Below are 12,993 nucleotides of genomic sequence, written 5' to 3' on the forward strand. Positions count from 1 at the left end.
GTAAACAAAATGCTTCTTATTTCTTCTTGTTCCTTGACAAAATGGTTTAATTCAGGAACTAATTAGGGGCTCAAAAAGGGAAAAAACTTTGGGTTTTTTTAAAATTCATAGCAGGAAACGAAGAAGAAACACGAGAGCTAAGGTCTACTATTTCTTAAGTGCTTAAAAGAGGCAGTAACCAGAAACAGCCAGTCCTACAGAAAAATAAAACTTTAATACAGCAAGTTTAAATTATTTATCAAAACCTGCTCTTTTTTTTCTTTTTTCTTTTAAGCAGCAAGCTTTTAATAGATCTTTACTAACATACTTTGGGTCTGGTTTTCTTCACCCTCTCCGGGGAGAGGTCTTTGAAATAGATCTCAACTGCCATTTTAATAGAAGTAATCAATAATAAAGTATGTCAGTAGCACAAAAAAATGTATTATTCTCCAAGAAAAATGAGAAATCTTTCACAGACAGGTTAAACTATATAATTACATGTGTACAGATAACACCTTTCTTGTTATCAAAAAAGTGCAAGCAGCAGTAAGATTAGGCAAGTAGACTTCTCTCAAGTTAAACATCAAGTAAACGCCAACAAATGAGAATTAACCTAAGAAATAATCGGAGAAATTAATAAAAACAAAGGTTTCCTGCTTGCCAATTTCAGTAACCGATACAAGGATAATTTAAATGGCTTCTAGGCCTTTTGACTAAGACCAAGAGCAACACCTGTGAAAGGAGTCTAGGCTGGTGTGTAAGTGTTTAGTACCGTGTGACTTGGTAATAACTTTCCTGAATGCATTTGTTGAAAAAGTCCACTTACATGGACATTGCAGTACGTACACAGTAGATGAGAACACAGGATGCAGTTTCAGCTCTGCATTAAATACATAGGTACCGTAAATACATACAGTGTTAGAAAGGCTGTGTGATGTCCTCCAAAACAAAACAAAACTGTAATTCATTGCTTCACTATTTCCATGGCTCACTCACAAAAAAGCACACACATGCACATACTTGAGGAAATCAATCTACAGCCCATGCTGCATCATTTACAAAGCAATTAGCACTCCTTAACATGCCACCGAACAGCAGAGCACACCACCTGATTTTACTGGGGAGATCAGAGGCAAGGCCAAACGCTAACGGCGACCAAAGCTCAACTGAGAAAATGACACTCACGTGAGAACAAATTCCAGGGCTTCACTCGCAGCCTTCGTAACAGACCCACGGAAAAGACAAGGCGCTCAGGGAGACAGCTACCTCAGCTCCTGCCTTTGAAACTGGACTAATCTAGGTCTTACCTAGAAACTAAAGCCTGAAATTATACCAGTTGAAATTAAATGAGATTTTCAGTCCACTGAAAGTTGCTGCAAACTACAACACGGGCACAACTTCGACATAAAAACAGCTTTAAAGCTCAACCTTAAACAAACCTAACCAGCTCAACCTACACTGAAAGGGATTTGTCACAAGTTTGCACGCCTCTAGAAGGAGTTCATTTTTCCTTCTTCAACCATCTCGGGTCAGCATTGTGAAACTGCCATGTAGGCAAACCTTTGTGTCACTGACACCGTAAGACCAGTTCCCACTGGCCAGAAGACACAACGGACCACTACCATGGGGCAAACGGGAGCCTGTACAACACTGCAAATTGAGGCGTTGCAAAATAAAAGACTAAAAACAGGACAAAAGCTGACTGCATCAGGTAGCTGTTAAAATTTCATTTCCACCTTCAGCCATACCGTAAGCTAACGTGGTCAGGCATCTAGCTCTTGAGAAGAATTGCCACACTTGCCCCACAAATTGTGTAAAATCACATGAGGAAACTCAGATGCCTTCAGCCCACCCGTGCTGATTAGCCCCAGTATCATTACACAACACCGTTACGTTCTTCTTTGTAGTTAGTTCAAAGTATCAGAGATTTCCTGAAAGTCAGCGGGAAGGACCAGCTACGACGAACGCTGCACCAAAACACATCATTTTCCTTTCACACCATTTCTGCTTGCACCGTTGACACTCCTCACCATGACAGCACAGCTACAAAGGGTTTGTCAAGCCTCCTTCACCACGTTAAATAATAACTGAACGGTATGCTAATTCACTTTCCTCCAGCGAACTGTCTGCATTCCCTTCCGATTTCCTGTAGCTACAAATATGATAATCAGGAGAACAAAGACTTTAGCACAGCCACTCAGGAACGAGTAAATGAAATGAAGTATGTCTGATTCCAGAAGGAAGGAAAAAAAAAAACAAAACAACAAAACATAAAAGACCCGCAGCCTAGCTGGTCCCCAGCACCCCAAGCCCAGGTTAAGAGGCTATTAAAAAAAAGGCACGTCGGTGTAAAGTTTCTCTTTTTTAACTTCACGGACAATGCCACCACTGAGCAACACAGCCGTTCCTCAACGAACCCATCTACCTTTAATTCCCACTTCCTTCTGGACAGCAACTTCTGGCACTCCATCAGTCCCCTTTTATCCCAGTTTCTTTTTATAAATCCAAGGTCAGGTTTCCTCTCCCATCTCATGTGATGTTCTGGACTGAAGTCGTGCCAGCGCGGTGGGTCCCCCCCTCCAGTGCCAAACCCCACATCCCGTGCCACAACACTCCTCACCGCTGTCCCACCGCCCACAGGCTTTCAGCCCGGGCATTTTCCCTTAGGTTTAACGGAAAATTAATAATAATAATAATAATAATAATGATGATGATGAGGGAGACACAGCAACTTTCCCAGCCACGCTTCATGGTACGGAGGGCGATAAATAAATAAATAATCAACCCCGCTGCCACCCGGGGTGCTGCAGGGGGGTCCCTGCGGCCCTCGCCCCCCCCCCTCCCAGCCCTGCCCCGGGTGGCCCGCGCCCCCCAGCCCCCGGCCCTCACCTCCTCCTCGCTCTCGCTGCGGAAGCACAGGCAGGCCGCCCGCTTCTTGTAGCCGTCCCCGTCGTAGGTGCGCGTCTGGTTGGACTTGAGCTTCATCATCCTCCGCTCCGAGGGGGCGGCCGGGGGTGGGGGGAGGCCGGAGGGACGGCGAGGCCCGCGGCCTAGCGGGCGGGGGCGGGCAGGGTGGCGGCGCCGGGAAGGACCCGCCGGGGCTCCCGCGAGGGGCGGGCGGGCGGGGAAGGACGGGGGGGACGGAGGGGGGCCGCCTCCCCGCGACAGTCTCTTTCTGGGTCTCGCTCTGTCTCCCGCGGGCCGGGAGCCGCCCGCTACGCGCTGCCGCCTTTCGCCCGCCTCATCCCTCCCTTCGCTTCCAGCCGCTCCACCGCCGCTACCAGCGCTCCGGCCACCGCCGACGACGACGACCGCGACGCCATCTTGGGGCACGCTACGCAAACGGCGTAGAGCCGCCGGGCGGGGGAGGCGACGGCTGCCCCCTGCCGCTTCACGGCGCGCCCGCCACGCAGACAGCGCAGCCAGCTTCCAGAATCGCTCCCCCCCGCGCAGGCGGCGCCACCACGCCTCCGCTTCGACGCTAGCCCGCTACGCCCGCGGCGTAAGCCGCCTTCCAGAATAAGGCGGCTGCACGTAAGGCGGCGGGCGGCTGCATGCTGGAGCGCCCTAGCAGTTACGAAAAATGCGCAGGGGCCGGGCCGGCCCCCCGCGCACATGGCTCCGCTTTGACAGCGGCTCTACGCAAAGCGCGCAGCCGCCGCGGGGGAAGAATGCCCGTCCTGCACGGGGCGGGGGGCGCAGCTTACGCCAGTGGCGGAGCGCGGGGGGTCCCATTGTACCCCGCGGGCGGGCGCGGAACAAAGCGGGGGGGCAGCGGGGCCGGGGCTCCGCACCCCCGGGGAGGGGACCTCTGCAAGGTGTGGGGGGACACCGGCACCGAGCCACCTCTGGGAGAGGACTGGCAGCCCCTCCCCCCCCTCCCCCGCCCCTTTCCCCCCCCCCCCCAAGGGCATTTTTAGGCTTCAGGCTAAGGGCACAATTGAAGCCCCCAAAACTGCACCCCAGGAGCAGCTGGCATCAGCATCACCCCGCTGCAAAGGCACCCACATCTTGCTTGCACTCAGGGCTTGGCTTGGTTGCAGGTAGAAGGGGGCCACCATGCTCCCCAGCCCCAATTTTATGTGCTCCCCCAGGAGGAAAACCCCATCAAAGGGTCAGTTTGCCCAGCCTTGGTTCGGGTTCAGCAGTTTGCTCTCCACTCTGCAACAGCAGCCAGTCAAAAACGGAGGTTAAGGCAAACCATCATCTTCGGCCTCTGTACACGGGTAGAAGAAAAGGTTCTTCACCAGGCGTGGATCCCACTGAGATCCAGTGGGAGCACCAGCCAAAAGGGAGATACTTAACAGCCGAATCTCTCACAACACCCCTCCAACGGCTCAGGCAGCTGAATGTCAAAAAGCTTTTGAGACAAGAAAATGGGATCTGCTCTGCCTCCCACAGACCTCCCATCCCGGGCTGGACCAGTGGATTAAAAACATGGAGGTAACACTTCCCCTGTCTAATTTAGACCAGGGCTCTTCACCCCAAAACAAAAGCAATTTTTACTTCCTTGTTTGGATCCTCCCTTTAAATCTTCCCTTTGAGTCAAATATTTTGGAAGAAAACATTCAGTATTTCATACCAATTGCCACACACTGAAATACTCCAAGTGATTGGAAATAGTTGCTTAATTTTGCATGAAGCTAAGCGTTTCACGGAACACAACACTGCTGCTCAAACAATATCAAACTACAAATGCATAGTAGACGAGCTTAAACATTACCGCCACTCTGTAGGATAAAAGAAACTTGAACAAAAAGCCCCAGTAGGCCCAGACAACCTAGAAGCTCACTAGCAAAACTGAAGAGGGGGGAAAAAAAAAAAAAAAAAAAAAGAGAGCGCGCTTCTTTAGAGCACATTCCCTTTAAAATCTAGGCTGTAAAGTGCATCCTGGCTAAATCCAGTCACCTGGGATCCAGCAGGTTAGTCTGGATTAGTTTGAGCTAAATCGTAACCTACAAACTTCAGCGGAGGCAGCTGGATCAGTTAAAAAGACAATTTGAAACACCTAGTCTCTCCCTACAGTGCCAACTCCCTCAGAGCTAAATTAATAATAATAATAATAAATCATCTTGTACCCACCATTTCCCTCACCCCAAACTAGGACCGGAATGAGCTCCTTTCCCCCGGATCGGTATCTAGCATTTCTATGATATTAAGGCTGCCTTGAACAAGATACCATTTCCCAGGCTACAGAAACCCTTTCCAATTAGCATCACGCCGTCATTAGCTGGCGCGTGCCATCTACTGGCAGGCTGCACTGCAGGGCACCCCAGCTTCGCCTCAGCTCCAGACAGCAGGTCCTGTCACAAACACCCATCTCTCTTAAACCACAGTTAATTAACCCAGTCATTTCAGAACTGGGTGAAGGAAACGCTCACCTGCCTGCGCTGGTTGTGTCCAATTCACAGAAGGCCTCAGGCTGACACAGCAGAACTGCCTGGAATTTTCTGTCTGCAAGACAGCCTCAGCTCAGTCCAGCTTTACTGCATTACTGGGAATTACTAGAAATTAGCATCTTCCTGGGCAGAGCAGAAAAACTGCCTGAGCTATGAACTGAGGCTCCTCATTCCTTCGTAAGAATCACCTCGACACACTAGCAAAACCCCGTCAGCAACCACCAAACCTACACCGTTCCTTTCCTACAACCTGTTTTCTCATCACAAGTTAGTCCACTACTATTGTTCCACATGTCAGAGATTTGAGTCACCTCCCTGCTATGTGAGCTCTAGATTTATGCACTTAAGTAAGACACAGTGATGCAACCCAGCTGGAATTTTCACCTATTTTATTATACACAAAACATGAGCAGGAAGTTCTACTGAGGAGGCTGACCACGTCCACGACCAAATCCACCTCTCTGCAACAGAAAAGGAAGAGCATTAGTCACCGTATCAAGCAAGTGACAGCGACAAAGAACCACCAAAATCATAAACCAGTTGGCTGTCTTTCCTCAATTTTGCATTACTTTGAGAAGTGCCCCCTGCTCCAAGCACAGTCTAACTCTGATCTGTTTGAGACTAGCTACCTGACAAGTTAACCCGATGAGCAATACTAAGAACAAAATCAACCCATCCTAGCCAGCTCTGCAGATCATGCCTCAAACTCTTCTGTTTCTGAAGTATAAAAACATGCATTTTGTCCAGAGACCTCAGCTCGCTTCTCAGATGTGCCACTGGCTTCCCGTCACAGCACCAGCCCTTCTCACACAGCCAGAGCCAAATATCTGACCTCAGCCGCACACCTGAGAAGCGCCACACTGAAGAGCAGGCAAATACAACCTATCCAGTTTCTCCTAATCAAAGCCTCAATAAAGGAAGCAAATCTCAAATGCAAATACTCACAAACTGGAATTCGGTGGCTGCTCCAGCACCAGCCTCAGCCTTCTTGTCAGCCCCAGCTGAGGAGAGAGAAGAACAAGTTACTAACCAGAGAATCCACTCACCAACTACAGCGGCTCCTGCTTGGAATCAAAGCTTTACAATCAAAGACAACTAAGGCTAAACATCACCAAGTAAAACAGCCATTACTGAGACTGTTAAAGAGTTACTGAACCCACCTCCTGAGAAAATCCCACCGTCCAGCTTGACAAAATTCAAGAAAAGACTCCCATTTGGAAGCAGATACAGACAAACTCTGTTGTGCAAATGCTTAAGCTATGCCAAGAGTCTCATTTTCCCCTTTTCTTCTTGAAAGGAGGCCAATACTAAAGACAATCCTCCCAAAGACATAAGCTGCACAGAAAGCAAGGTCAGCCTGATATTCATACAGCGACATGATGGACACTCACGTGGAACGGCGCTGCGTCTGTACGTATCCCTGTCGGCTTCTCCCCGAGTAAGACGCGCAGGGCGTTCACCTTCCAGACCTAAAAATGGAAACAGCACCATCAAACACACTGTTTACCTGGGACACAGCTCATTCCATGGGTGACCCTGCATCTCAAGGTGGAAAAGTAGCTCTCCAGTTAAGTATTAGACCTACCTGCAGAGCTGCACCTTGGTTTGTACAGTGTACATAAGCCTGAACAAAAAAAGTGATGTAATAAGGAGAACTTAACTTTAAGGGTGAAATCTGCAAAAATGCACCAGCTTGTGCTCAGGCTGAAGTTAAATAATGTGAAAAATGAATTTACAGCATCATCCTAACAGTTTTCTGGCCTTCAAACAAGAGCCACAAAATAATGCTAATAAAAAAATATAAGGAATACAAGGGAATCTGTCACATCTGACATAGCTAAATCACAAATTGCATGACATTCTGATCCCAAGCTAAAATACAGCCACACTGTATCAGTATCACAAATCCTCCACAATGGACTAGATTAATAAAACTAAGAGCAGATTATCTACGTAACTTCAGATTAGTATCAAACAGAACACTTGCAGTAAAGAAACAGATGTGGTGGAACTGCCAGCCCCTGCACCACTCTCAGGGGGTTCACCATTTCAAAGATGAAATCCACTCCTGCAGCACCAGGCCACGATCTTCACGCCCAGGCAGCAAGACACACTTAGGGGCACACTTGCTGCCTGGTGCACCACAGTGTACTAGCGGTCTTAGGCAAGAACCACGAATCATGCACTTCTACAGGCTTGATTTATACTATAGGCACTAGTTTTTCCCCCCAAAAAGCCAGTTCTTACAATAGATGCCTTTATTAACAAAGAGAAACACTACCCACGGATGTGCAGATTCACTTATCCTACATGTGCTTCTACATCCCTCCTTTCTGCCAGGTTAAACCATTACAGCACATCCCACAGCCAACAAAATTTTTATTTTTTAAACTGCAGATCTGTCCATCCTTGATTTCAGTCAGTCAAATTACATCTGTAACAGACACAAATTGCATCAAATACACAGCAGCCTAAAACCTGCTTTAGCCCAACTGTTCCAGCTTCTGCACCAAGACTTACTTGAGCCAGTCAGCAGCACTGCATGGAAGCACGAGAAAAGGCCCCAAAACTCCAGGAGAGCTTGAGTTCTGCACCACCATCCACACACGCCTCTGTCAGCCCTAGTCTGCTGCAGCCTAAAGCAGGTAGTCCACGGAGAAACACCACAGAAAGCGACAGTACGTGCGGCCCTACCAGCTAACCTTGCCAAGGTGCAGACTGAATGAGGTCACTGGCACTGCTCTGGAAAGGGCTGCGGTGCTGCAAAGTGGAGCTTCCTCACCGCAGAAACCCTGAGCAGGTTTTAGCCAGGACCTACAAGCCCCATCCTCCCATTAGATACGCAGTTTCTTTAGCTCGTTAGATAGACACAGCACCTAAAGAATAAAATTTGTAACATCCCAAGCTACTTAAGAGATCAAAGAAACAGCATCTTCCTAGTTCCAATGCAACTCTTTCCTTTGAAGCAGATGCTGCTACAGTTTTGTTTGGCTAAAAAACAAGTTACAGGAGATTGAGGTGAACTCCCCAGCACCCTGTGTCCACAGCCTTCATCCCCAGTGCAGTATCCAGTAGTTGCTGACAGGATTACGATGTAGGTCAGAAGCAGGACGAGTAGATTCCTACCATCTACCAGGAAAAGCTCTGTCATGCAAGACTCCCCTTTCACACAAGTCCTTTCTAAAGGGCAGAACAATATCCTACATTATTCTTGGTAAACACAAGAGGCAACTCCACACAAGGCAGACAGACCTACAATCTCCTGCCTTGAAGGCGAAGACATTTCTTGCCCCTAGAGACCTGGCAATGCTGTTCTGCCAACGATGCAGCAATTTTGTCCCCCCTTTCTCCAAGTTTCGAAAAATTTTTACGTCTCCAAAGATCTCCTGGACAATTTTGCAGTCCATATTCTGCACTGCTCTGTTTCTTCTCTACTACAGGACAAGAAACTAGGAAAACTAAGCAGAAGGGATTTTGCAGAGCGTTTCTAAATGCATACAAGCAACGTATCCATCTTTCCTGTTCTGAATTATTAGTTTGGTACACCGTAACGTTTTCATAACTGAACTGAGGGGCATGGTGGCTTCAGCACATTCACCTCAAGTTCACTTGTACTGCACACTATTATACCACAAAAGGTATCAAAATGGTTCACAAGCCATTCAACAGGCCAATACCAAGAATCCACAAGGAAAAAAGATAGCTTCTGCCTTGTGTGGACTAGAGAGGCAGGTTTGCAACGCAAACTTTAGACAGTTGCAGGCAATCTGAGAAGTCAGTATCAGCAGCACGTTTGTTTGCCTGATCAGCATCTCCTTCACTTTAAGCTATGAAAAACCCACTAAAAAAAAACCCCAAACCAGAAAATCCACCAAGAAAAAAGATGAGAACTACAAGCCCAACACACCACATGTATTTCTTGTAAACCTTTAAAAGAAAGCAGCTTTAATAACAGGACTTGCCCAACAGCATGTTAAGTCTATGTGATAAAAGGCAGAACTGCAGATAACCAACCTGACAGCTGAAGCACATTCAGTGCCCAGGCTTAGCTTTTGCTTTCAGTCATTGAATCCTGCACCCGTGTGCTGCGCAAGAATTCAGGTTTGTTCCCTATCTCAGCAGTCCTAGCCAAGGCCACTCAACTTTTACAGCAACAGCCTCCCAGGCAGCTCTTCTAAGGGTAACTCAGCCAGAGACAAGGTTCTCTGTACGTGCTGGACTGGACCAACAATGCACACATCATCTTCCTGACAGAACACCAGTGATTGCTGCCGGCCCTTTCCATAAGACAAGAGCAGGTTTTGAAAAGCCCTGGCAGTTAAGAGACATCCCCTGTCACTGACCTCAGACGTGTCTAGGCACCAATTTGTACCCCGCTCCACAGCCTGCGGTCTCGGCAGGCCTGATTTCAGTGAATTCCAGCCGCTTGCGTTACCAGACAAGGCCAAGACGCAGACTCTGAGCGTTTCTCTGTCTCACAGTTTTCTTCATCCCCCTCCAACGTTTCAGTCGGCCAGCAGCCATCAGGCTAGTGCCAAATACAGAAGCAATAAAGCCTACACGTATCTCCTTGATGTAATAATGTTTATACATTCAGAAATCACAGTGACTTGTGCCAGTCTGGAAGCTGACCGTCCACCACACCTGCGCTAACACGCTTAACCTCGCTCCCCGCTTCCTCCTGCTGCTGGGGCAGCCACCCCGCAACCACCGCTCACCTTTGGGCCGCGGTCTGCCAGTCTCTGGGCGGCTCCGGCGCAAGGTTGCGGGGACGATCTCAGGGGGAAGGTGCAGGTAATCACGCAGGTACTGGATGCCCTCGTTGGTCAGATACCAGTAGAAATGCCTCCACGCAAACTGCTCTTTCACATAACCACGGGATTTCAGAGACTAGAGGGAGAATTCTCAATTACTTCACGTGTGATCCTTATCACCATTCAACATTCTCTGATCAATACCCTCACTACATGTTTTTATGAACACAAGAGCTTATCAAGGGTACATGGGGAATAAAAACATAGAGACAAAGTTCACATGCACAGGACAAAATTACAGCATCATTCCCACTCTGTGAGAAAATACAAGGCTACCACTCAGAGAGGTTATCATAGCTTCAAAAACGGAGCTAGAGATGTGGACCCTAAAAATAATAAACTTCTATGGTCTGTGGGGAACAATAAATCAAAAACGAAATTGCAAAAATCAGAAGAACAGGGGAAAGAACTGTAATAGGAAAGAAAAGGCAAATGCAAGACAACGTCTGAAAAGGTTTATTTGGTAACGGCTGACGATGTTTATTCAGAGGTACACAACAATCTCAGAAGTACACAACAATCTCGTGTGCCGAGATCCCTGCTGGCCGGCAGCCCAGCCCTCGCCACCCACCCTCAGGTCCGTACCTGCATGGCTTTCATAACATGGAGGTTGGGCACATTCTTGTCGACAAGCTCAGGATGCTTCGGCATATGGACGTCTTTCTTGGCCACCATCACTCCCTCCTTAAAAAGGAGTTCGTAGATGGCAATTCGGTTCTTCTTGGGCATCAACATCTAAACAAGAGGCAAGCAGTAAACAGTAAATACTGCTGATTTAAAATAAATGCATTCAAAGTCTACCAGAAGTTATAAAGTAACAAGTGTGAGGTTGCGCGGAAAGCTTGACGCTTAAATAACACCCCCCAGATTACGGTCTCCTGTAAGAACCTCCTGAACTACCTTTCAGCACCTGATCTGCTAGGCATCCCTTCCCACCGTTTTCCTGTGAAGGAAAAACTGAGCAGTCCAAACTTTTGATCCTTAACATTAAATCACATCACCATATTAAAGACTGTAAACTCTCTCATGTCAGTCAAAACAAGAGACGAGGGCAGACACAGGTGAGGCAGAGGCACAGCTCAGGGTGAGGCGTGTTTTGGGTCTGCCACGGGTGCTGGAGACCCGAGGACACCTACGTGGCTGTTAACTCACACTTTACTCAGGAACTTGGGAGCTGAGGAAGCCTCTCACAGTCCGCTCCCAGAGCCCATAAGCCCGCACTGGAAGCACGCTGCCACTGTCACCCCCAGCAAGGGGACACTGGATTCTAGGCGATGCCTCCCGGCCCGGGAGCGGGACGCCCTGGGCCCAGCAGCGCGGAGCCGCAAGGCTGCGGCCTCAGGGCACGGCGGCGTGCGCGGAGCTGCTGAGCGGCGGAGCACCCGCACCGGCCCCGCGCCGTGGCGGCCCCCAGCGGGGCAGAGCCCGTGGGGCAGGCCGAGGACCCCACCACGGCAGCCTCCCGGGGCGGAAGGTCGCGGTGCCACCGCTGGGAACAAGGGTCCCGCGGCGGCTCGTCCCCGCAGTCGCCCCCAGCCCAGGACCCTCCAGCCCGCGGCCTGCCTCCCCCGGTAACGGGACCTCCCCGCGGCCTAGTGCCCCCCGCCGCCTCCCGCCCCGCAAACTCGGGCCTAAATTCCGCCCTCCCGCCGCGGCATTCCCCCCGCGGGGGGCCGGGCCAGGGCTTCCCGGCACCGCTGAGCAGCGGCCCCACGCCGCCGCCCAGGGATGGCACCGATGGGAGACCGATAGGGGCCCAGAGCGCGGCCTCACCGTGGCGGCGGCGGCGGGCCCAAGAGCGGAAAGGAGCGCGCCTGCGCCGCGCGGCCGCTTCCGGCCTCCCGAAGGCCCCCTGGCGGCGCGGGTGCCCGCGGCGCTGCCTGACGGGGGAGGGGGGCAGCGTCCGCCGGGAGCGCTCCGGCCTTTGCGTCCCCACTCGTGTCACCTTCTCTTTGTCACCTCCTCCACATCACCAGTCGTGTCACCCCCTGCGGTCGCTACTACAGACATCCCGCTCCACCCCCCCCACTCGTGACAGCACTTCCACGCCTCCACTTGTGTCACTCCTCCACATCACCCCCTCCACGTCCCCACTCGTGTCACCCCCTCCATGTCACCCCCTACTCATCCCTGCTGGTGTCACCCCCTCCACGTCACCCCCTCCGTGTCCCCACTCGTGTCACTCCCTCCACATCACCCCCTCCACATCCCCACTCGTGTCACCCCTTCCCTGTCACCCCCTCCACGTCCCCACTCCTGTCACCCTCTCCACATCCCCACTGGTGTCACCCCCTCCATGTCCCCACTCCTGTCACCCCCTCCATGTCACCCCCTCCACATCCCCACTCGTGACATCCCTTCCACGTCCCCACTCGTGTCACCCCCTCCATGTCACACCATGTCACCAGCATCCCCTTCGCACCCCAAAACACTTCCCCCAGCAGGTGGGGGCCACCCAGCGCCCCCTCCCCAGCCAGGCTGCTGGCCCTGCGGGGACACGGTGGCTCTGGGGAGGGTGCGGGGGGGGGGGGTGCTGGACTGAGCCCCCCTCCCATGCAATGCTCCCCCACAGACCAGGGTGCTCCTGCCCTGCTGGGGAGTTTGAGCCCCCCAGGAGCGGCAGGTGGGCTTCCATGGGTGGCAGATGGTGGAAACATTGGAGCCAGGGGGGGCTTTGCCATGGGGGGGCTTTGTCACTGGGGGGGTTTGCCATGGGGGCCCCCCTGAGCCCCCTCGGGATGGGGAGAGGGGAAGGGAGGCTGCGAGAAGGGGGGGAGGGGGGCTGGCAGCGCACAGGGGAG

The 12,993-nt window shown here is 51.1% G+C and overlaps 2 protein-coding genes across 3 annotated transcripts in view; both read right to left on the reverse strand.

The window, feature by feature from the left end:
• NUDT3 (nudix hydrolase 3) overlaps positions 1–3,322 on the reverse strand; it is a 32,939-nt gene extending 29,617 nt beyond the window's left edge. For both annotated transcript variants that reach the window (XR_005831277.1, XM_040616390.1), the window contains exon 1: positions 2,869–3,322. Coding sequence is in view for 1 of the 2 variants with exons in the window: in XM_040616390.1 (XP_040472324.1) it covers positions 2,869–2,967 (99 nt within the window). In the remaining variant the exon portion in view is untranslated. The remainder of the gene's footprint in view (positions 1–2,868) is intronic.
• Positions 3,323–5,750: 2,428 nt separating this feature from the next.
• On the reverse strand, positions 5,751–12,085 carry RPS10 (ribosomal protein S10). Its single transcript, XM_040616391.1, has 6 exons — positions 11,966–12,085; positions 10,778–10,927; positions 10,097–10,268; positions 6,770–6,847; positions 6,324–6,379; positions 5,751–5,839 (listed from the first exon to the last, which is right to left on the reverse strand). Exons 2-6 carry the CDS (start codon positions 10,925–10,927, stop codon positions 5,798–5,800), a joined length of 498 nt encoding a protein of 165 aa, XP_040472325.1. The 5' UTR covers positions 11,966–12,085; the 3' UTR covers positions 5,751–5,797.
• Between the last annotated feature and the right edge of the window lie 908 nt (positions 12,086–12,993).

The sequence above is a fragment of the Falco naumanni genome, chromosome 17 (assembly GCF_017639655.2).
Source record: "Falco naumanni isolate bFalNau1 chromosome 17, bFalNau1.pat, whole genome shotgun sequence".
Taxonomy (NCBI): domain Eukaryota; kingdom Metazoa; phylum Chordata; class Aves; order Falconiformes; family Falconidae; genus Falco; species Falco naumanni.